The sequence below is a fragment of the Solanum pennellii genome, chromosome 7 (assembly GCF_001406875.1).
Source record: "Solanum pennellii chromosome 7, SPENNV200".
Lineage (NCBI taxonomy): Eukaryota > Viridiplantae > Streptophyta > Magnoliopsida > Solanales > Solanaceae > Solanum > Solanum pennellii.
In genome coordinates, this window is record NC_028643.1 from 75,091,565 (window position 1) to 75,114,995 (window position 23,431).

The 23,431-nt window shown below is 27.9% G+C and overlaps 3 protein-coding genes across 3 annotated transcripts; 1 reads left to right on the forward strand and 2 right to left on the reverse strand.

Annotated features, from left to right (window-relative positions):
• Positions 1-928: 928 nt before the first annotated feature.
• On the forward strand, positions 929-5,587 carry LOC107024375 (cytochrome P450 724B1-like). Its single transcript, XM_015225345.2, has 9 exons — positions 929-1,278; positions 1,463-1,787; positions 2,280-2,432; positions 2,562-2,810; positions 3,206-3,289; positions 3,650-3,728; positions 3,896-4,002; positions 4,313-4,434; positions 5,290-5,587. The coding sequence occupies exons 1-9, from the start codon at positions 1,049-1,051 to the stop codon at positions 5,381-5,383; spliced, it is 1,443 nt and encodes a 480-aa protein (XP_015080831.1). The 5' UTR covers positions 929-1,048; the 3' UTR covers positions 5,384-5,587.
• Positions 5,588-6,309: 722 nt separating this feature from the next.
• LOC107026514 (subtilisin-like protease SBT5.3) lies at positions 6,310-11,541 on the reverse strand. The gene is made up of 11 exons (XM_015227506.2): positions 11,368-11,541; positions 11,136-11,248; positions 10,954-11,051; positions 10,529-10,696; positions 9,401-9,509; positions 8,128-8,662; positions 7,903-8,000; positions 7,566-7,811; positions 7,360-7,474; positions 7,055-7,268; positions 6,310-6,968 (listed from the first exon to the last, which is right to left on the reverse strand). Exons 1-11 carry the CDS (start codon positions 11,488-11,490, stop codon positions 6,433-6,435), a joined length of 2,355 nt encoding a protein of 784 aa, XP_015082992.1. The 5' UTR covers positions 11,491-11,541; the 3' UTR covers positions 6,310-6,432.
• Positions 11,542-19,695: 8,154 nt separating this feature from the next.
• Positions 19,696-21,070, reverse strand: LOC107025281 (disease resistance protein Pik-1-like). Its single transcript, XM_015226070.2, has 3 exons — positions 20,979-21,070; positions 20,764-20,848; positions 19,696-20,019 (listed from the first exon to the last, which is right to left on the reverse strand). Exons 1-3 carry the CDS (start codon positions 20,982-20,984, stop codon positions 19,742-19,744), a joined length of 369 nt encoding a protein of 122 aa, XP_015081556.1. The 5' UTR covers positions 20,985-21,070; the 3' UTR covers positions 19,696-19,741.
• Between the last annotated feature and the right edge of the window lie 2,361 nt (positions 21,071-23,431).

Below are 23,431 nucleotides of genomic sequence, written 5' to 3' on the forward strand. Positions count from 1 at the left end.
TGATTCATAAATGGGTAGTTTTGGTACAGTATCTTTTTTCCATATCCTGTACCTACTGTTTGTATAGGAGTAGATCCCAGACTAGCTTGATTTCATTTCCTATGCATCTGACAAAATTTAATATTCACCCTCACTATTTTAATATTATTAGTTCATCGTTTTAATTTATGTGATATAATTAAATTTTTTAAAATTAATCAAATTCTTTTAAGTTTCTTTACATAATATATATTTTACATATGGTGAATTATAAGCCTCAACAGTTTTATAGTTTTTTAATTTAGTTTATTTATTTGATTTTGACTTAATATAAAGGGTAAGAAAATAAAAGGATTTTGAATTATAATGGTCTTAAATTAAAGATACGAAAAATTTTCTAAAATATCGTTAAAAACAAAATATATCATATGAAAAGTAGTACTCCCTCTGTTTCAGAAAAATGACTTCTTTTTCTTTTTAGTTTGTTCAAAAAAGAATGATATCTTTCTCTTTGTTGGTTACATTTTAAAATCAGTTTTTCACGTGACATATTTAAAGGTGTAAGATTAAAAAACAATTTTATACATTTAATCTAACTTTAATTTAGGACCATAAGATACAACAGTCTTTTTTATACTCTTAAACTCTGTGTCAAATCAAATCAGATTATTCTTCGTGAAAGAGTAAGTAATAATTAAAATATTGTTAAAAAGGGAAAAAAATATGTTCTTTTTGAAGATTAAAAAAGAAAGTAAGATAAATAAATTAAAATGAAATAGTAAATTTTTATTTAAAAAATTCAAGGCTTATATATCTAAATTTACGATTAAAATTTAAAAATTAATAATATCAAAATTTTAAGTATATCAACTAAATTGAGACGAAAAGAATAATATTTGAGTAGAAATAATTAAAAGCTTGTTTCCTTTCCACCATAAACAACTTTTTTTTTTCTCCCCCTTCTCTATCTCCTCTCTATAAATATGTAGTCAAGCCCAACACTAATTTGCTACCAACTTCATAAAAATCCATTTTCTTTCTTCTCATCACTCATATAATTAAAACTTCAATGGGTGAAGAAGGTAGTCTTTTGATAATTGTTATCACCCTAGTTATTAGTTTTGTAATTGGCATAACATTAAACCATTTTTGGCCTTTGTTCTTCAATAATTATGGTACTACTCTTCATGTTATTCCCAAGGGCACTTTTGGATGGCCTTTACTTGGTGAAACCCTTTCCTTTTTGAAGCCTCATCCTTCTAATTCTATTGGTACTTTCCTTCAACAACATTGTTCTAGGTAAGTAACATGCTTCTTCATTATTATGTCTTTTTTTTTTTAAAAAATTTAAAAGTACCATACACCACTCCTTAGGATTATAATCTTTTTAATTTGTCATATCAGTTGAATATCGAGATTTCTGGTTAAGGATGAATTGACAGTTGATATTATTATTATTGCATGTTACATTTTTTTTTTTCAGGTATGGGAAAGTGTTCAAGTCACATTTATTTTTCTCCCCAACAGTGGTGTCATGTGACCAAGACCTTAATTACTTCATATTACAAAATGAAGATAAGTTATTTCAGTGTAGTTATCCAAAGCCAATTCATGGTATACTTGGCAAAGTTTCATTGCTTGTGGCTGTTGGTGACACACATAAAAGGCTTAGGAATGTTTCATTATCACTAATCAGCACCATTAAGTCTAAACCTGAGTTTATTAATGATGTTGAAACATTAGCACTTCAGATTCTTCAATCATGGAAAGATAAACATCAAGTCAGATACTGGGAAGAGGCAAGAAAGGTATTAATTAATCTCATTAATCTTAATTATGTACACCATAAGTATAATTTAGTTTATTTTTAGGTGTTTGTCATTAGACAAATTAAAATTTTGAATTTATGAATTTTGAATTCTTACGAAAAAAAATTATTGCTAGATATTACTATACAAAAATTTAGATTTTAATTCAAAGCAGAATTATAACTCTGCCTCTTAAAGTAACTTATATTATTTTAGGATATAGATAGGAGTTGATATAATTATGTATATGAGAAATTCATTTAAATATCCATTCATCTTTTTAAAAAAAATAGTGAGCAAATATATAAATATACATAAAATTAGTGTATATCATCTAGGGCTTATAAATATTTATGATTGAGCGGTTGAATATGTAATTTTTTTTATATTGTCGATGTTTAAAATTTAAATTTCGATACTTTTAGTATAAAAATTGTGTTTTTTGTGATATTAACTTTGATTTTTTTTTGTGTGTGTGGTTAATTATTGCAGTTTTCATTCAATGTGATAGTGAAGCAAGTTCTTGGATTAACTCCAGATAATCCACAAAGTGCATTAATTCTTCAAGATTTTCTTGCTTTTATGAGAGGATTAATTTCTTTACCATTATACATACCTGGAACTCCATATGCAAGAGCAGTGCAGGTTCATTTAATTAATAATTATTTAAAATATATATAATTTTATATTTTTAGATATGCTTTTGTTGGAATAAGATTAATAAAGTAAGGCATGTGAAATTCAACTTTATATTTTTTCTTTTTTTCTTTACAGGCTAGAAGTAGAATATCTTCAACTATCAAAGCAATTATAGAGGAAAGAAGAAGAAAACATGTTGTTGATGGTGATAGTAAAAAAAATGATTTTCTAGAGATACTTCTTTGTGTTGATACCTTATCTGAAGAGGAAAAAGTTAGCTTTGTTCTTGATTCTTTACTTGGTGGTTATGAGACCACTTCTCTCCTTATGGCTATGGTTGTCTTTTTTATTGGTCAATCACAAACTGCTTTCGATCGACTCAAGGTAATATTATTACTCGTTATCATCGTGAAAAATTAAATTTGTTTCAAAATATTTGATCATTTTTGTTAGAAGTGTTGTGTATAGTGATAGAGTCAGAAATTTAGCGAAATATGTTACTACATCAAAAATGAGCTTTAACGGTAATTAATTAGCAATTACCGTTAAATATATATTTTTAGTGGTTATTCCATCCATAATTGTGTACCTAAATTAACTATAGTTTATACATGTTCTCTTGAAATCAAAGACTATTAAATTAAATACTAGTATCAAAAAGTTACATAGAGTAGTATTATATTGTTTTTCTTTTTTAATAATCATTATATTTTTGACGTTTTTTTTTTTTTTATATAAAGTTTCTATACTTTATTTTATTAATTATATAAATGATGTAGGAAGAGCATGATAACATACGAAGTACGAAGGAAAAGGAGTTATTGAATTGGGAAGATTACCAAAAGATGGACTTCACTCAAAAGGTTGTGAGAATAAGCTGACTACAATCATTACAAAAATATTATATTTCGTCCGTCTCAAATTATTTTTATATTTTTAAAAATATTTTTAGAGAATTTTTTTAGGATAATAAATATTTTTTAAGAAACGACAAGCAATATTATTATTGTTCTCCTCATCTCAAATTATCTATGTTTGTTTTGAAACTAATTGTTTATCGATACCTCAATAATGAAATGATGATCTATAAATAGGGGAGCAAATCTGATTTTTTGCCCTCTAATGATTTAAATAGATAAAAAAAAAACGAAATATAATTTGAGTAATATTTTTTAATTATTTCTTTAACTTTAATTTATTTTATTGTTATTTAATCTATACAGGTGATAAATGAAGCTTTAAGATATGGGAATGTTGTCAAATTTGTGCACCGAAAGGCACTTAAAGATGTCAAATTTAAAGGTTTGTATGTGTGTTTGACCTGTAATGCTCCAAAATATTATATTTTTTTAAAAATAATAATGTTCATATGTAATAATGCATGCATAAGCTTTTTGCATTTTTCACAATTAATTAATTTTATTTTTTTAATGTTTATAATAATGTTTTAAATATTGTGAAAATTGTAGATTATGTGATTCCAGCGGGTTGGAAGGTCCTACCAGTATTCAGTGCTGTTCATTTGGACCCATCAGTTCATCCTAATGCACTCCACTTTAATCCTTGGAGATGGGAGGTAATTATATCACTTCGAGTTTAACTTATATAAATCGTCAGTATAAAAAATATATTTATCATAATAAGTTATGTTTATTCGTTAAATCACATTATCTTGTCTTTATTTTAATCACAACATATGAGTTAGACAAATTGTTTTTGATAAAATTTATTCAATATCATAAATTTCATATTTTAACAAGGCTTTAGTATAATTTGAATGATCTAATGGTATAAATAAAATTGTCTATATTAACTATGTATAGATTTTTTTTTGAATGTTATTATTTTTTAATTTATTTTTTTGAATTATAATTAAATGTTTTTAGAGTGATGAGCAAATAAGCAAGAAGTTGACTCCTTTTGGGGGAGGATCAAGGTGTTGTCCTGGATTTGAACTTGCAAAGGTTGAAGTAGCCTTCTTCCTTCACCACCTTGTACAAAAATACAGGTAATTAAATATTTTTTAATTCATTTATGTTTGTGAGATTATTTTAACAAGAATTTCTTATATAATTAATTGATGTCATTCTATATATACAATTAGAGGTGATAAATAGGTGAGTTGGACTGAATTTGAACGGTTAAAATAAATTGAGTTAGACTAAATTTGAACAGTTAAAATGAGTTGAGTTGGACTGTGCTCAAACATGAGCCGATCGCTCGTTAGGGACGGTTTATAGATCATAAAATTCCCACAAATGGAATGAAAAGTGGGTCCATGTAAATGATCAAGACCTCGCAAACAACAACGCTCCTTTGAACGGTTAAAATGAACTAAGTAAGACTGATTGTTGTAGTCTCGCTCAAAAATTATAAGTTGGGCTGAAATTGACTAAAATGCAGGTCAAATTTCAACATGCACAATTCTTACTATTAAATTTAATTATTTTTTTTGTATCTAATAAAATTATATCGATATGACAAATCAAATTTTAAAAATAAAGTGTTTTAGAAAATATCTTGTCAAATTTTTATTGATCAATTTTGGTTAGATATCAACCCGAATTTAGGGTTGAGCAAATAAATATACATCTCAATATTCAACCCAAACTGAGGCGAATCATGATTTCATGAGCTGATTTTGTCACCTTTATATCTTATAATCACATCGTACATGTATCTCTATCCTAAAGTTTCAACTGTTGAATTAGAAATTCTATGACAATAACTATTTCTCAATTATAGATTATGATAAAATAGCTATTTGTGATTAGTTTTTTTTTCTTAATCTAACATATACATTAGGGTTCTATTTATATCTTTTAATTGTGCTAAAATTATGGATACATATTTTTATATGTAGATGGGAAGTAGAAGAAGGAGAACAACCCATTGCTTATCCATATGTGGAGTTCAAAAATGGTTTAACAATCAGACTTCATAAAAATTCTACTTAGGCCTGTGGATTAGCAACAAATTATGAAGAAAATTCCAATGCTATGTCATTAATTAGTATACTTTAATTATGAATATCTCTTCCTTCACATATCTGTTTTCCCTAGTACAGAAAGAAAACAGAATTTCCTTTTTTCTTTTCTTTTCTTTTTGTGTATGTATACATAATTTCAAGGAGAAATGCTAATAATTTATTTGCAGTCTAATTCTTCATTCCTCTAGTTTATGTTATTTTGAATATTTAAGATAAATAATAATATGTTTTAAGTGTTAATCGAGTTAGATCCATGACTCATATCCTCGAGTTTCTTCATAAGCGTCAAGTTAATATTACAATAATAACTGAATGGACAACAATTATTTGTGACAGATTTAGTGAAATTATTTATTTATATTGTAGTATATAGTTATTACGTTTACGTTAATAGTAATTGACCCTCTTAAGATATATCTGTTGAGTGTTAGTTGAAGCAAACAATGTGAAGTTTAAAGTTAACATATAGGATGTGTTTAGTATGAAATGTTAATATTTTTCTAGAATTACGTATAATCTGGATTAATACTAGATACGGGACTCGACTTTGTACCCCAACTCAAAGATTTTAGATTTGACCTTGACATGAGATTCGAGACTTGGGACTTGACCTTGATTCAAAACCTGACTTTCAATTCTGACCCTACTCGATTATTGACAATCGAACCTGACTCGATACTTGACTCAGATCGGTTGCACCAACTCTTAACACCCAACTTCTGATTCCAACTCTGATTCTGACTTTGACTCTTGACTCTCAAACCCAACTTAAAACCCGACCCTCGACCTTGACACCAACTCAAACAACATTTCACAATAAATAATTGGTCATCTTCAAATCATAATTTGAAGTATAACTAAAAATCAAAATATAATTGAATTGTAACTAAAAAATTTCATTAATAAATAAGAACTACACAATATATTTTTCTCTTTTTTTTTGGTGGAACATGAGAGAAAATAAATCAGTCAATTAACTTAAGCAGTAAGTAATTACTTTAAATCTAAAAAATCTACTTAGGTACATTTTACTACAATTGGACTTCTAACATAATGCTTATTATCAGACCAAATTAATTGTCCAAATACATAATCTTTTGGTGCCTTAGATCCTTTAACCTTCAATGTTAGCTTAAACGATTTCTCCTCATTAATATTCTTGAATTCCAAACTATTTGGCTCAACAACAGCAGAAATTCCAATGGGGTGTCGAATTCGCGCTTTATACGTACCTGGAGATCCAACACTCTTCAAAGTTCTTGTAATTGTGATAGAGCTATTCAGATTAGGCACTGTGATTGATGGTAAATTCATGTCAATGAAATTAATCGGATCAGGGCATTTGAAAGGGCCTAGTGTGAACGTCTTGATTTGAGTTTCGTTGTAGCCTTGAGCACATAGAAAACTCAAATAATCATCGATTGTCAAGTCGTAGACCAAGCCAGGGTCCATAGCGCGATTTGGCCTAACGTGCCCTGCTCCATAAGCAAATGGACTTGTTTTGATGTAACTAGCATTCAACATTGGCTCTACAGAATTGTCTCGTGTTCTTGCTGTATAACGAGAAAAAACAACAACATGGTATCAGAACCAGAACGATCACATTTGTAATTGAGAAAGTCTATTATTTGCCTCTCACCAGTTGTCATAATTGCGGATTTGATAGCAGAAGGACTCCAAGTTGGATGGAGAGTTTTTAAAAGACCAACAATACCAGATACATGAGGGCATGACATAGAAGTGCCTGAAACAGAGTTAAATTTAACGCGACGTTTATCAAAAGCTTGTTCTGTAGGACCTTGAGCGCCAGTAAAGGCAGCGATTATGCTCACTCCTGGAGCAGTGATATCAGGCTGCAAACATAATACCAAACAAAAAACTCAAAAAATGGTAGTACTAATACTAATAACATCACGACAAACAATGTTCAGTTTATTGTAAAACCTTAAGAATCTGTGGTGTAACAGTGTTAGGCCCTATCGATGAAAATGCTGCCATCACCGGGGCTGGCTTTGTCCCCAATTGAGTTGTTGGATGTGTAATAAAAGCCGTAGGTGCCCTGCTTATAACATTTTAACAAGAAATGAAACGACTTAGTTAAGTACAGTCAGTGTATATAAGTTAGATCCATCTATAAATTGTTTATATACCTTGTTGAATTAACATAAGCGATTACATCAAGTCCATCAGTGTAACTAATTTGCGTAGCAGGTAAGACGTGAGGATCAGCAATAATTTCGTTGCCCGATGCATAATCGTTGGCTAGAAGCATTGCAACTGCACCAGCCAGAGCAGCTTGTTGGCCCTTGTCAACTCTTGCATTTTCTCCTCTTAAGCAAACTAAAATAGTTCCCTTTACCTTCTTAGGATCCAATGCACCAGCTTTGCATAGTTGCCTGCATAAAAAACATAAGTAAATGTTAACCAAGCAAAATCTCGAAAATTTGTTTGTGTTGAGAACTAGGGGAGTAAGGTTGTTCTTCTTACGCGTCGTAGGTTGTAGCATGAGTAGCTTTTGCTGAAGCAGCAGTAATGATTGGGAATAACTTTCCTTTAGGCAATGCTTCAACTGATAAGCTTTCTCCCTATCAAAATACCGTTTGATTAAACTCAAATCTTCTGAAGCAGAGCGAAAAAATAGTACTAGCAAGTAGGTTCAACTCATCAATTAAGAATGTCACATGTACTATTCAAGGAAAAGAATATTACTACCTTGTAACGCTTGTTGTTTCCGAGTGTTACATAGCTAGGGAACTGACGATCCATAGTGCTTGCACCGACAGTAATGACCCAAGGTGCAACGTTTGATACTGTACTAACAGCAGGACCAGAGTTACCAGCAGAGGTAACCACAACAATGCCATGCTTAACAGCATGAAACGAACCGATAGCAATGCTGTCATTGGCATAGGGTACTGCATCTCCTCCTAGTGATACAGAAAGGACGTCAACGCCATCATGAATAGCCATATCAAATGCAGCCAAGATGTCTGCATCGAAACACTCATTGCCTGAAATTGGAGTCCAGCAAACTTTGTAAGCTGCTACTCTTGCTTTTGGTGATCCACCCTTTGCTGTCCCGTTTCCATATCCGAAAACAGTTGATCCTTCAACTAAGTTTCCACCGGCTGTGGACAACGTGTGGGAACCATGGCCATCAGTGTCTCGCGGTGTATTGAAGGTTGAATTTAGCGATCCTGCTAGTGTAGCGTACCCTTTGTTGAAATACCTTGCTCCAATTAGCTTCCTTTAATGAAAATGTACATAACTAAAAAAATCAAAATCTTCATTCAAATACTAAAATGTTGAATTCATATCCTAAATAGATGACCTTAGATATGAGGTTATGGCTGATATAAAATTCGCAGACAAGATGTGCGAAGCAAGTGTAAGATGATTCATACATGTGAAGAGGATATGCACGCATGTCCAAGTGCGGAGGATTGAGAGGTTTGCTATGTATTGTTTCATGAAAGGTAGAGGACTAGAGGTAGAGGTGGTTAAACAGGACATGATACAGTTATTACTTATCGAATACATGACCTTAGATATGAAGTTATGGATGATACAAATTCGAGTAGAAGATTAGTAGGTAATTGAGCATTATCTTCTTAGTCTTCCTTACTAGAAGTTAATAGTATTTTCTTCCTAATTTCTTGTCCTCCGATTTCTATTACTACCTATTATCTCTTATACTTTGATTAACTTATTATTTTATTGTATTGAATGTTGTTATTTCAAAAAGTCTCATCATGTTTTCCTTAGTAGGGTTTATCGATAACAATCTTTTCTTTATCTTACAAGATACGAACAAGATCTGTGTACACTCTAATTCAGATAAGTTGTAATGAAAATTGTATGGTTTAAAGTTGAAAGAGATACAATGTCAGTGTTGTGAATGTTCTAAAGTGCAAAATATTCTGTTTGTTGAGCTGTGGAGATAAGGTGCAAAAAGAAGTGGACATAAATAGGGATATACAAGTACCTATTACAATGAAATGTGGGATCAAAATCACTTTGACAAATTCCTCTCCACTTTGATGGAATTGGTCCATATCCTTCATCACTAAAGCTTTCTGATTCAGGCCATGCACCTGGTCCACAATGTCATAATGTTACAAAAGAAAAATGAATCATCATCAACTCTTTTTAAAGTCCAAAATTCATATACAAAAAGGGGAAAAGTTGTATTGGAATTGTGAATTGCAAAAGGTTGACCAATTTAAGACAAATAAGAAAGGATGAAAAACATACATCTTTTGAGGCAAGTACATCAGAACCTTATTCTTTTCTTTCAATTAGCACGTCACAAACGCCGGTCAGAATTTTCAGTAAAGAAATTGATACTCTGTATATATACGATATAATTAAACTCCTGTGGTTGTCCACTGTAATGTAGATTTTTTTTTGGGTATGATAGGACAACACAAGCTATATGAATTATTGAACCACATTATTTATCAAATAAATGTAGGAATTGAACTTCTACACATAAAGAAAAATAGACATTGATTTTCAGAAAATTAGAATTATTTAATTATAATTCTACATGAAATATTAGACTTTAATTGACCCCACCAACCCAAAAGCATACTAATTAATTGTGAATAAAATAATCTACTTCTCCAATGTTTACTCTTTCAACTACTCAAAGGTGCAGAAATTGTTGATAAAAGAACCTTCTATCAAATAGATAAATATATTTTGGTATATGTGAAAATGGGTTGGCCAAGATTAATGAGATCTTGAAATATTAATATTTAATTCAACTACTGTATGGTTTATTGTTATCAAGATCAAATCACACAAACTTCTAACAAAGACTTTATCATAATTATGGGATCACAAAACAACACATCTTTACATCAAACAAAGTCAATGATCTAAGGCTCTATTTATTGCAACCTCAATTTTCTTCACATGCCTATTTGTTAGACTAAAACGGAAACTAACTATAGTCTGTTTGACCAAGCTTTTTATAAATATTTTAGAATTTTATCGAACATAAATTACAAGCTTTTTATAAGTATTTTAGAATTTTATCAAACATAAATTACGATGATAATACTGATTCACAAATTGATTAATCAAACACAACATATTTAAAAAGTACCAGTATCAAGATTGCCAATGATACTATCTTCTCCAAATCTTGCCTTTTTCCATAATGAACTTGAAGGAATAACTCCATCATTATTCTCTAACCCCAAAAAGCTCCATGATCTTGTTGTGTGTAATTTTCTTCCCCTGTTTTCAAATACTGATACTACTTGTGGATGCTCTGAAGAAAAAAAAATTCGTATTAACAACGTATAATTTTTCCGCTTAATCAGATGTCTAAAGTAATATTCATAAAAACTTAACAAGTCTTATATGAGTTGAATCTGAATTAGCAAACTTTCTTGACCAGTAGACAATAGGTATAGAGTGTTCGAATTCGAGCTTTAGCCTTAGTAATGGGCCCTACTTGACATGAATCTGAAACAAAAGGCAAATACAACATGACACAAAAGACCAAAATACCCCCAAATCACTTACTTGAAATTTCTATTGCTTCTTCATCTTCAAGCATAGCAGAAAAGCCATTGATGTGTCTAGTATAAGAGTAGAAAATTGCTTCCTTTGCTTTCTCATTGCTGTTATGAGATTATCAAACATGTAAGATAAAGCAAAATATGACTTAATTAAAAGTAATACATAATTAAGTATTATTTAATTACCTTCCTCCTAAGTATGATCCAAGAAACTCATGATGTGAATCTCTTACATTACCATAATCAATAGATGAAACTTCTTTTCCATGTGAATGTGCTCCCATGTACACCACATATGACTACACACCAATCACATTCACAAATTAACAACAACAACATAATCGTATAAACTGTACGCAGACTTTATTCCCAACTCAATAGTAACAAATGAAAAAAATTGAACTTGATATTAAATTACCTTTTTTATGGCAAATGTAGAACTAAACAAACACATAAAAAGAATAGAAAGTAGAGATAAGGAAGCAAAGTTTTCTCCCATTGTAATCTTCATGTTCTTTAGTCCTTTCACTCTCAATAACATACTCTTTCTATTTAAAGAGAACTCTTTGAGAGTTTGTATTGTAGTTGACCTTTCAATGAATTATTTTATACAAAAAATAAATAAAATGAATCTTGCTCTTTATTTTATTTTAATTTTTTTTATTAGTGGGAAATGTATCCATTTATTGCATGGCTTAAATTCAAAGATTTTCATGGTTTATGTCTACATACTTGCAATAATGTATAAGCAATCTTTTAATGTATTTTAATTCCCAAATTTAATCAATATACAAATCTATTTTAACATTAATGTTAATCTTTTGAAGTTCTTTTCCAAACTTGCTAATTACTAGTGCTTGAAATTCTTCGAATAAAGCCATTTCTTTTATTGGTAAATATGAAATGAAATGGAATATTATGGGACCAGTGAGAAAGAAGTGATAAATTACTTATTGTATAAAAATAATTGAGGCTGCTTGACCGCCTTTGTTTTTCTTCTAATAGATGTACCCAAAGAGATACTAGTAGTGACAAAAAAAAATTTAATCTTCTTTTTAGTTGTTGTTTTTTTTTTTTAAAAAAAAAGAAAAATAGTTTTTTCAAGTGAACTTTTTATTCTTTTTAATGGGAAAATACACAAGTATTCTTCTTACACTATGATCGAAATTTCAGAGACATACCTTAATTAAACTGACGTCTTATTACTCTCCTGAATTAATTTTTTTATAATTTTGTGCACCTTTTGTCTTACGTGGCAATCTCCGTGACTTCATACAACTGAGGCGCGCGAAAGATATTTGGATGCCACGTAAGCTAAAAAAGTGGACAAAATTATAGAAAAAGTAAGTGTAGGGGATAATAAAATCTTAGTTTAATTAAAGTGCAACTCTGAAATTTCGATAATAATCTAGAGGATATATAGTTCATTTTCCCTTTCTTTTTTACTTCTAGATTGTAATTAACTGGCCATTTTTTATTGATTCTGATAATGACAATAAAATAGAACTAGGAAAACCATTTTTGACTCAATTATCTCCAAAATGAGTTATCTAAAGACTCGGAATTACTTATTGTTGTAATATAAAATACTTACAAGTACACGATTCATTTTTTTTATACCTTAGCATAACTTATCATTACGCGTAAAATAAAAATTTTCCTCAGTTCATTTTTAATTGGCATTATTTAATTCGGTAAAGTATTTTATCAAACTTTATTAAATAATGTTTAGTATTAGGTTTTGAAATTGAAAAAAATAAGTATTTAATATTAAAAGTAAAAAATAAATCATTTTTATTATGTTAAAAATAATAAAAGAAAATGAGAATTTATTTTTAAAAATAAGTGATAAATAGAAATAAACAAAAAAAAGTATATAACATTCATTGTAAAGTTAGATGGAATAAAAGTTAGAGCCCGTTGGAATTGATTTATCTGCCATAATCAAAAGATAAGTAAATAAATAAAAATTACAGTCATATTTTATCGCCGTAAGGTCTGGTGAGTGCTGACCAATCAACTTGACAGTTGTAACTCAAAGTGTGAAAACAGCAGCTAATTTTGAGATACTCCGGCGGTGTAACTCAGAAATTGATTGGAACATGGCCCGCTCAACTAATTTCCATGTCCGCATTAGTGGTCGAGTCTAGATTATAATTGAAATTTTTATTTAATTATAAATATATTTTTTATTGTATTTATTAATTTTAAATGTAATTTAAAATAATTATATATTATCTCATTATGTAATAATTTTATACAAGATTTCATGTAAGATATACTTATCATTACATTAAAAATGATTTTATTGGTAATTTAATTAATGACAATAGCTTAATTATCACTAAATATGTCTTTTTAGAGACATTAAATACTCGTTGTAAATGTCCCTAAAGTCTATAATGATATTGGATTCAATGACTATTAACTAATGTCGGTAAAAGTTTTAACACTCTTTGTTGATCTACATAGTGTATATACATGTATTTTTCCAATCAGATACACTGTAAAATACTGAGACATAAGGAGAAAGGTAGAAATACTGTGTATATCAGGTGCATGCGAATCGTTCTAGGTACATATATCTGGGATATTAGATTTATTCAAGATGCATTCTGATATACAAATTCATATTGGAAAAAGGTGAACAAGAGAGGGAGAGAGGTCAACAAGAGAATAGAGAGGTGAGTGAGATATGGAGATCGAGTAGTAGATGAGTAAGATATGAGAGAGGCAAGCAGTAAAGGAGAGAAGTGAGCGAGAGAGTCTTAGTGTATCTCAAATACATGTAAATCCTATTCGGAACATATTACACCTAATTTTAATCCCTATATATATATGATATATGTATTTGGACACATCATATCCATATATCAGGGGATCGAAATCCAACACGAATAACAATTTCAAAAATTAACAGAAAAACACATACTAATTAAACTTAGTTTAGTGAAATTTATGTTGTTTGTCCTTAAAACTAGTACATAATGAAATGAAAGGAAGTTTAGAGTTAACTTTTTTATTTTTTTTTCACCCAAGCTTAGAGTTATCAAACTTGTAATTTGGCCCAAATAACATTAAACTCTAGTTGCTGACCCTTTATTTCACTTTCGTTAAAATAGGATGTATACGCCTTCTATATATACAAGTTATTTATGAACCAATTTTGTATAACTTCATTTTCATTGTTATAAATTATTGGTAAATTAAATGTCATCAAAATGGAACTTCAATTCTCAATGTAGACATATTGTGTTAGATTCGATAAAACTTTTCTAATTTCTGCTTTCATTTTTAGTATACAATAAAACGTTAAATTGAAAAAGTCTAAGTAAAGAAAAATATTTCGACAATTTTTCTCAAAATGTGACAGTTCTGACTAATTCTGAAAATAACCAAAATGTTCAAATAAAAACAGATACACACATGATATACAGTAAAACTATTGAAGTTGACACTTCCATGATATACATAAGTATACAATTTTGTTTTTGACAGTTTCACTGGCTCATGTCCTCTTCCTGAACAATAGCGTGAATTGATTTATTAAATGGTCATTCAATTATTATTTGTTATTTTGAAAATATATTTTCAAATAATAATTTCAATCGATTGATCATTTGAGAAAAATTGACTTAGATTCGAGACTATACTTACCCACTATAACACATACAAAAGTTAATTACTAGTAATCATTGTGATGTTACAATATTATTAAGAAAAACAGTGTATAGGATAAAGTTATAATATTTTAGGTAAAAGATAAAATAAAATAATTAAATAATAAATATAGATTTTAAAAACAAATAATGACACAACCACATCGAATTAACCTTTTAAAATAGATTGAGAATGAATCAATATTCTCTAATCAGTCCACACTTTTTTTTTCTAATTAGTCAACACTAAATTAATTAACGAGATATAATTAAGGTATCTTACCACGTTGCCTTAATATATATATCCCCAACGAAACTCCGCCTATCATATATATAAAATTTAATAACAATTTTTTATCGCGATTTATTTGTATGTTTTTAAGTATATTTTGAATTTTTAATTATTATGGCTTATAGTATTTCATAATTAGCTTTTAAATATGTAAATTATTTTTTTTTTCAAAAATTAAAGAGTGCATGATTAATATATACGAAAATTAACTTAAACTCTAAAAACTATATCATATAAATTAAAGCGAAAAAAAAATTAAAATACTCAACGTTATTCCACTGCAGTATTGGACACATGCAATGCCATGTTCACTGTTGATCAAATTCTTCAACTAATTAGCGTGCCGGTGGGTTTGCTAATTTGTTTATAATTTAAGCTACAAATTCGTCATAACTCAATAAATATAGTTTAAATTCTAAATATGTGTTAAAGATATTTACTTATATTATTACAAATAATTCTCTAGAACACAGTAACTAATGAATAAAAATGAATTATATGTGACTCAACAAGTTTGAAATTGACTTTTAGCGGCAATAAATACTAATATTAATAAAGACTTATAACTATTTAAACAGCCGTGATACGCTTAAATCACAAATTTCAAAAAAGAAAAAATCTTCTTTTTAATATCATGTGTATATAGCCTATGATCCATAGTGTAAATTAAAAAAAAATAGCTCCATGATTGATCAAAATTCAAAGCTAAGACCACTATGTAGAGAAAGTCTGTTTTCCATGTGACTGTTCATTTAGTTTTCGTTTGATCATAAATATTAAAAATATTTTTTCAATAAAATGGTATTTGTCCATGAAATGTGATTAGTTTTTGGAGAAAAATGTATCTAGTTTTCAAACTGATTTAGGTGAAAATTTTCTTCCAACCACTATATTTTAAAATGTTTCCAAGTAAAATATATGTCTAAATAGAACTTCAATATCAATAACAATATTTAGTATAATTTTATAAATAAGTCTATAAAGAATAATACGCTTTAATCCTTTACAAGATAGATAGATATATATTATCTTTTATTAATCCTCGATTCAAGTTAAGCAAATCACAAATCGAGCAGTAGCATAAAAATACTGAAATAAAGCCAAAATTGCAAAAGATTCTTTACTCTCTTCGAGTAGCACGGCCCACTAAAAAACTCCCTTATGGTCGTTGGGCCTATGGAAACCTTTGCAAATAAAGGAAATTTAAGCTCAAAACTTTTATAAAAAATAACAAATGTTTTTGTTGTTTTTTTTAAAAAAAAAATATTTTCTTTATATATTGGACATTATATTTGTGCCTCTTTACTCTCATCAATTGTGAAAGAAACTTATCATTAGTTTTAGCATTATGTGACCATCAAGTCTTCATTTTATCCATTATTCTACGTTCTTTATACTTATAACCTATATAACCTACAGGTCATTCACTTATCCAATTTACAACCATTATCCTCATCTTTAATGTGATCTTATTTTGGGTTGAATATAAAAAAGAAATACACAAGAGAAAGAGTGGAAGCAAAGATGAAAAATATTATATTGTGTATATTGAGTAAGTGCAGTGAGAGAGAGAGTTCAAACAAAGAAAATATTTCAAATCTTGAAGTATAGTCACTATACAAAGGAGAATATTCATATGTTTAAGGAAGGTGTTTTTATGTGGGGCTTTGAACTCTTCAACTACATTCAGAGTTGCTTGCGTTGTACGACGTCGTTGGGCTATTGTATCCTGGAGTGATAATTCAATGATGATACTGTTGGATCGGTGTAGATTATGGACAGTGAACTTGAATCTCTTTAAAAAAAAAGCGAAAAATCTGCGCCTTAACTTAAAATTTGTTTATATATTTTTGTTCATTCTTTTTCAACTGTTATTTAGTATTTATGATACAATACACCTATATATATATGTGAAAAAGTGATCTGAATATATAATTTATCTTAATCATATTTTCTTAAATTTTCTATTTTTTGAAAAATATTGTAAAAATTATATTTGTCTTATTCTATCTTCTTTCTTTTTTTCTTATTCTATCTTCTATTTTTGGATATATCCCTCTTACGTGATGTATCGATTGTGTCTTGTATAACAAAAGTAATATATTGAATAGGTGTCTCTTGTATTAATAAATGTAATGTACCGGAACATAATATATTGTATCGCACATTGAGAGATGTATCAGGACAACTGTGTCTTATATTCACAAAGATAATATATCGGAAGGCAATATATCGAGACGTGATGTATTAGAACGCGATGTTGAGACGTTGAATGATATATCTCCTTTAATTTTAAATAAGTTTAATAATTTAAAAAAGAATAAAAATAAAATTTCATTAAATCTAAAAAAAATTTCAGTAACACTACAAAATTTGCGTAATTTTTGCTTTATTTATTTATTCAAATTGCCTCCGTCCTTTTATCACCGCCAATAGTCTTTGAAAGCTACATCCTTCTAATAATTTCGAACATTCTAGTACATGTAATTTATTGAATTAACTAGTTGATTATTGACTTAATTTGTCTATAACCTAAAAGAAAAGAAGAAGAAGAAGAAATAGCAACACTAATTTTTAATGCCTTTTTATAACTATTATATATAAAAATATCAGAATAAAATTAATTAATTATGATTTAATACTTTGTCATTACTCGAGAATTATGACCTAGCAAAAGTTTTTTTAGAGATGATATATACGTTCTTCATTCACTTTTATTTGTCAATTTTAAATTTTTATCACGTCAAAACTATAATTAATTAATGTTTAGTATTAAAAATAATTTGAAAAATAAGTTGAGTAAAAAAAAAAAAATATATTTTTTCCTTATATATTAAAACTAATCGGTTAAAATAAAAAAATATTTTTCAAACTAATAGATAAGGAAAAAGTAAATAAACTGAAAAAAAATACTGGTCATATATAGTTTTTGAGTGTTAAATTACATGAAATTCAATAAATATTTTAAGACATATATTTTCAACAATTTTGTCAACTTATATTTTTATAGTATATCTTATATAATTTTTAAATATCTGAATCATAATAGTTAAAATTAATTAATTTAATTTAACTAGCTCAAAAAATTATTCAGATTAATTTTCGATAAATAAAATATGAAAACTAATATAAAAACGGATACAGAAAGAGTTTATTGCTACTATAGGAAATCAGAAAGAAGCTTATTGTAAATTATCGAGTAATTTCATTTGGCCGTGTCTACAAAATATTTTCCCAGTATTGCGGCTTTATTAATTCTTTATTTCTCACTTATTGCCGTAACTTTCTATTTTACGAGAATTGTATGGATAAAGTCAAATTAATTTTCTATAAATTTAAAGAAAAAAATGGAAATTGATAAAATTTTATTAAAACAACCAAAAAAAATTTATTTATCAAACATAAAATGAAAGGATAATTACTTATCTAGTTTCATGAAAAAATATTATTTTTTCGACGTTTACATCAAAATAATTATGTTATGTCAATGAAAATAACAAAAACAATCTCGTAATTGTGTGGTAAGGGTCAAATAGTTTCTTGAATATATTTGATCATTTAATTTTGACAAAATTGAGGAACTTTTGATTTCCGTCAAATATTTGACATACAAAGTTTGATTGTTGGAACATTGGAGAACAAAAATATTTAGTTGAAAAGAGAGACGGAGTCAAAATTTAAAGTTTATGAGTTCATAATTTTAATTTTATAAAGTTATTGAGTTATAAATTAATGATTTGTAAATATTCAACGAATTTCCTTCTACAAATTAAAAGTATGAAATAAAATTAATAACTTATATATATAATAAGATGTGGTCTCTAGATCAGAGATAATGATGATCTAGCTAGTGGATCGTTCGATTACCTGTTGTGATTTTTGTTTTTTGCAAGTTCTATTTGTATGATTTCTAGTCTGAAATGCTTCTTTTCTTATTATGCATCTCATAGTTTTACTATTTTTGGTACTATTTTTATTTTTTTTGTTGTTTTTGAACTATAATTTATTTATTTGGTAAGATGAATTGATAAGATTTTGATAGTATTCACAACTTTTCACGTTCTAATTATATGTTTGTGAAAAAAAATATTTCATTATTTTGTAAAATTTTAATTGCATGCTCAAAGAAAACTTCAAATCACATCAATTTAATTTTATTTCATGATTTCATATAGCATCTTCAAACAGTGCCTTAAAAAACCAATCCACATGTTAAAACAAAAAACCCTCAACATCAAATTAATCATGTCTAAAAAGCATGCATTACTAAAGCACTAATATACTTTAAAGTATCAACATTTTCTTTAATTTAGCAGTAGTATGATCGTCGACTACTTCCAAAAAGTTTAACACTATAAATGATCATCCAAAAAGGAACAAAAATGGAAAAGAGAAATTGTTGAAAATACTATTCTAACTTAATGCAAATTATTATTTTTATTCTCAAACTGTTGACACATTGAAAATATCTCTCGACTTGACTAAATAAACTTAGATACACCCTCGATCTGTCTCATGACATAACAAATAGTCTCAAATTTGTAGAAACATGAAACTCTTAATAAAGAGTCGAGAGAGGTGTTTAGAGGTGTATTTCATTATGTTGCAAGATGGAGGTGTATTTAAGTTTAGTTAGTCAAGTAAATGAGTACTTTTAATACTGTCAATAGTTCAAAAATGAAACTAATAATTCATATCGAAATTAGAGGTGTTTTCAATAATCTCTCTCAAAACAGAAATTTGCAAAATGAAATCGAAAAACAACCAATCATCGATCCATTAATTTGCTCCGATATACAGATCGTTACATTTCATGCAATATAATCAAAGTAATTAATACTTCACATTATGGAGCAACATTCCGGGTTCGGGTCGCTAACTTCATATACTTGGTATTGAGGTACCCCAAAATATGGGTAACTATGGGTTTGTGGATTTGCATCTGTGCCCCCTCCCACGTTGTCGTTGTCAGCAACAACGACAACAGGGCTCACGCTCAGTAGCTGAGCGTGGCCCAATTTCTTCCTGAGGCAGTTAGTAAGAACTACTGCGTCAATGTGCTCTCCCACTACTTCTAATTCGAAATCTTCACCTTCCTTTATAGCTGCTGATTCCACACCTATAAGTATAAAATTATGTTACTAAATGAACGAGTTGTACTGAAACTGAAACGCAGTAGAGGAATAAAAATTAATAAATGAATGGGTTCTTATTAATTTTTATAGTTATGTAAATTGAAATGAACTAGATCAAAATATGATAAATAAATAAGTGGTATTTATCAAAAGAAAAAGAAATATAAAACTTTATATTTCTTTGTCAGGGAGATACCTAAGGTATCGAAAATAATTTTTGTCCAAAATTTTGCGTACTTGTATTAAATATTGGACATACAGGAATACATACCTTTTGTTTCACTTATTTTCATTATTCGTTATTACTTTTAAAAAAATTTTAAAAAACTTTATTTCTTCAATGTATTCGAGTTGTATATTAATGTATCCGAGCTATATATTACGTAACATAGCTAGTTTTTTATGTATTCGAGCTTCAATTATTGTATCTGATTTCTTTAATTTTAAGGGATTAATATTATTAGGAACTTATTAGGAATAGATTATAATTTCATTTTAACACTATGGTATTTATGTAATTTACACTTAAGTATTTGGCCCAATTCAAAGCTCAACAATTGATCCGCGCCTCAACTTGCCTAAACCTAGGAATGATGACGTGTGAATTATATTTTCATGAGCTAATTTATTTTATTCACTCACGATAAAATTAATATAAGAAATTGAGTTTCACATATTTTAGATTTGAATAATTAAAATCAAGAAATCGAACAGAGACGAATAAATACCTGGTTGAGAAACAGCAATTTTGAAGGCCTTTGTCCGAGATTTCCGATTATTCCTATCAATGAATAATTTGATAATCACCCTTTGCTGTCCAATTTAATTAAATGAAATTATATAAGTAATCACAATTCAACTAATACCACACATATAAGAATTAGAGCTAATTAATTAATAGTTAAACTAAATTAAGTATATTTAATAATTAAGACATGCATACTTTCATTTTTGCTAGTCTTTGATGGAAAACTTGTTTTACAATATAGTACTAATTTAGTAGAGAAAGATTTATAGTTCTTGAAATGATGAGAAATTGGCTTTGGTGATCGACAATTTATGAATTTGGAGTATTTATAGATGAAAAAAACACGTATTTAAGAACCCCCCCCCCCCAAAAAAAAAAAAAAAAAATTGCTACACAAAAATGATCAATTATATTTTGGATAAATTCATAGAAGTTTCTTAATATGTACTCTTGAGCAGTTTTAATGAGTCAAATAATTAAATAAACTTTGCTAGTTATATTTGAGGAAAATTGTGAAAAAAAGGATATTCAACACGAGAAAATTCAGGAAATTCATCCCATCAAATCCTAGAAATTACGATTAAAAAAATTATACTCGACTTAAAAAATAATAAAAACTATTTATGAGAATATAATATTAAGGATAAGCTATATTATATTTACGTCATGTATATGACTTAATTGTCATATTAATAGGTAACGGACAAGCTAAATTTTGGGTACCAGAAAAGTTAAATAAGTAGTCAATCACCCTTATGGTTTTAATATACAGAAAATTAATTAGTCATCTTCCTTGCAATAATCTTCAAAAAATAAAAAGTCATTGTAGTAAGTGAAAATTAATTTAGACGCAATACTTGGGGAAATGTCAACTGAAGTAGTTTGCTAAATTACAAACTAGAGTATAATTAGCTTCCGTTTTTGTTTACTTTTACTTCTTATATTTAAACATAACATATTTATTATAATGCTTCACATGGTTATTTTATGATATTATCCTTATAAATTGATGTTTAGAATTTAGATCTTAAAAAATAATTCTGACGTACTAATGCATTTCTCAAAATAGTTTAAATTAAACACATCTGATACAAAGAGACCAAAAATAACATATTTTAATTATTTGAAGGTCAAATATATGTTGATTGGTATTATTTCACATAGACAAAATAAAATTTACGTATAACCGAGGGAAAAAAAATGTTATCATCCCACATTTTCACTTACCATCTTTTCAATTTTTTTTTGTTAAATGATTATGGATGAAAGACAAAGTAGTTAATCATGGTTAAGCTTATTATGCCTTTATATTTATTTTATAATTTAAATGAAAGTATTAATGAAATGAGGGAGGCTTGTCATTTTTTCTTAAAATTAAAAAAAAAAAAACAAATAAAAAGACCGTAGGGCTCACATAAAATAAATATATTTCTTCTATGTAAAGTATTCTAGAGGTGTGTTCAGATGGAAAATAATGTTCTTTTTTTTGTCGACAAATTTCAGTGAATTTAATAAATTAAATGTGAAGTAATCTTCGAAATTATTGGGAGGTCGTAGAGGATGTTGATTTTGTCGTCCATTGTTCCTAAGTCGTAACTAATAATGAAGCCCCATAAATATAAATTATATATTAATAAAGAGTTTATTACAAAGTAACGCTTTTAATAAATTGTTAGATATAATTATTCAATTATTAATGACATTAGGAAGAGAAAAGTAATCGCTAAGCAATCACAAATCGCTAAATTAAGTCTACGAGCTTATCAAATCAAACCATGGGCTTTGCGTGTATGGGTATCCACTTACCTCCTCTTCATAATATATAGAATTTTTTACCAAACTAAGTATTATATAAAATAATTTATTAAAGTAATATATTTTTTCAAAATTTTACAAAACTACTATAAATGTATATCACAGTAACGTTTTAAGGTATATTTCAATTTTTAAAAACTAACAGCGTTAGGTTGATATACGTTACTGTGAGTAACGTTTTACTCCTAAAACGTTTTTTTGAGTAACGTTTTACTCCTAAAACCTTACTGTAAGTAACATTTTAAGAGTAAGACGTTACTCAAAGTAACGTTTCAGGAGTAAAACGTTACTCATAGTAACGTATATCAATCTGACGCCGTCAATTTTTTAAAAATAAAATATACCCTAAAACGTTACTGTGAAATACGTTTATACTAGTTTTGTAAAATTTTTAAAAAACATATTATTTTTGTGAATTACTTTATATAATAGCTTAGTTTGGTCAATAATTCTAATATATATATGACTAAATATATATACGTAGATGCTAAAACTTTACAAATTTTTTTTTAATTTAGACACCTAAAATTAAGAATATTATAGTCTTATGAATGTTTATATTATTCAAAATTTGTATCAAAGCTATTGACAGAACCACATTACATAAAAATAATAAGTTTTATCAGCAATCAATTAGTAATTGTTGCTAAATATTTATTTTTAGCGGCAATTAACACTCTTTGTATAAGCCTCTAAAGACTTAAGAGAAATTAAATCTAATGACGCTTAACTAGTGTCAGTAAAAAATTTAACACTATTAATATGTTTACTTATTATTGTTAAAAGTTATTTTTGTTATAGTGCGATAACTTTACTAATGGAGAAAAATAATT

Bases quoted from the DNA above. Each gene is read 5' to 3' on its own strand.
- LOC107024375 (XM_015225345.2), top strand. From the start codon at position 1,049: ATGGGTGAAGAAGGTAGTCTTTTGATAATTGTTATCACCCTAGTTATT. The intron at 1,788-2,279 runs GTATTAATTAAT...TAATTATTGCAG, and splicing joins ACTGGGAAGAGGCAAGAAAG to TTTTCATTCAATGTGATAGT. The intron at 2,811-3,205 runs GTAATATTATTA...TAAATGATGTAG, and splicing joins CTGCTTTCGATCGACTCAAG to GAAGAGCATGATAACATACG.
- LOC107026514 (XM_015227506.2), bottom strand. From the start codon at position 11,490: ATGTTATTGAGAGTGAAAGGACTAAAGAACATGAAGATTACAATGGGA. The intron at 11,249-11,367 runs GTAATTTAATAT...ATTGGTGTGTAG, and splicing joins CTACATTTGCCATAAAAAAG to TCATATGTGGTGTACATGGG. The intron at 7,269-7,359 runs GTTTTACAATAA...TTATGTTTGCAG, and splicing joins TTACACCACAGATTCTTAAG to CCTGATATCACTGCTCCAGG.
- LOC107025281 (XM_015226070.2), bottom strand. The intron at 20,020-20,763 runs GTATTTATTCGT...TTATACTTATAG, and splicing joins AATTGCTGTTTCTCAACCAG to GTGTGGAATCAGCAGCTATA.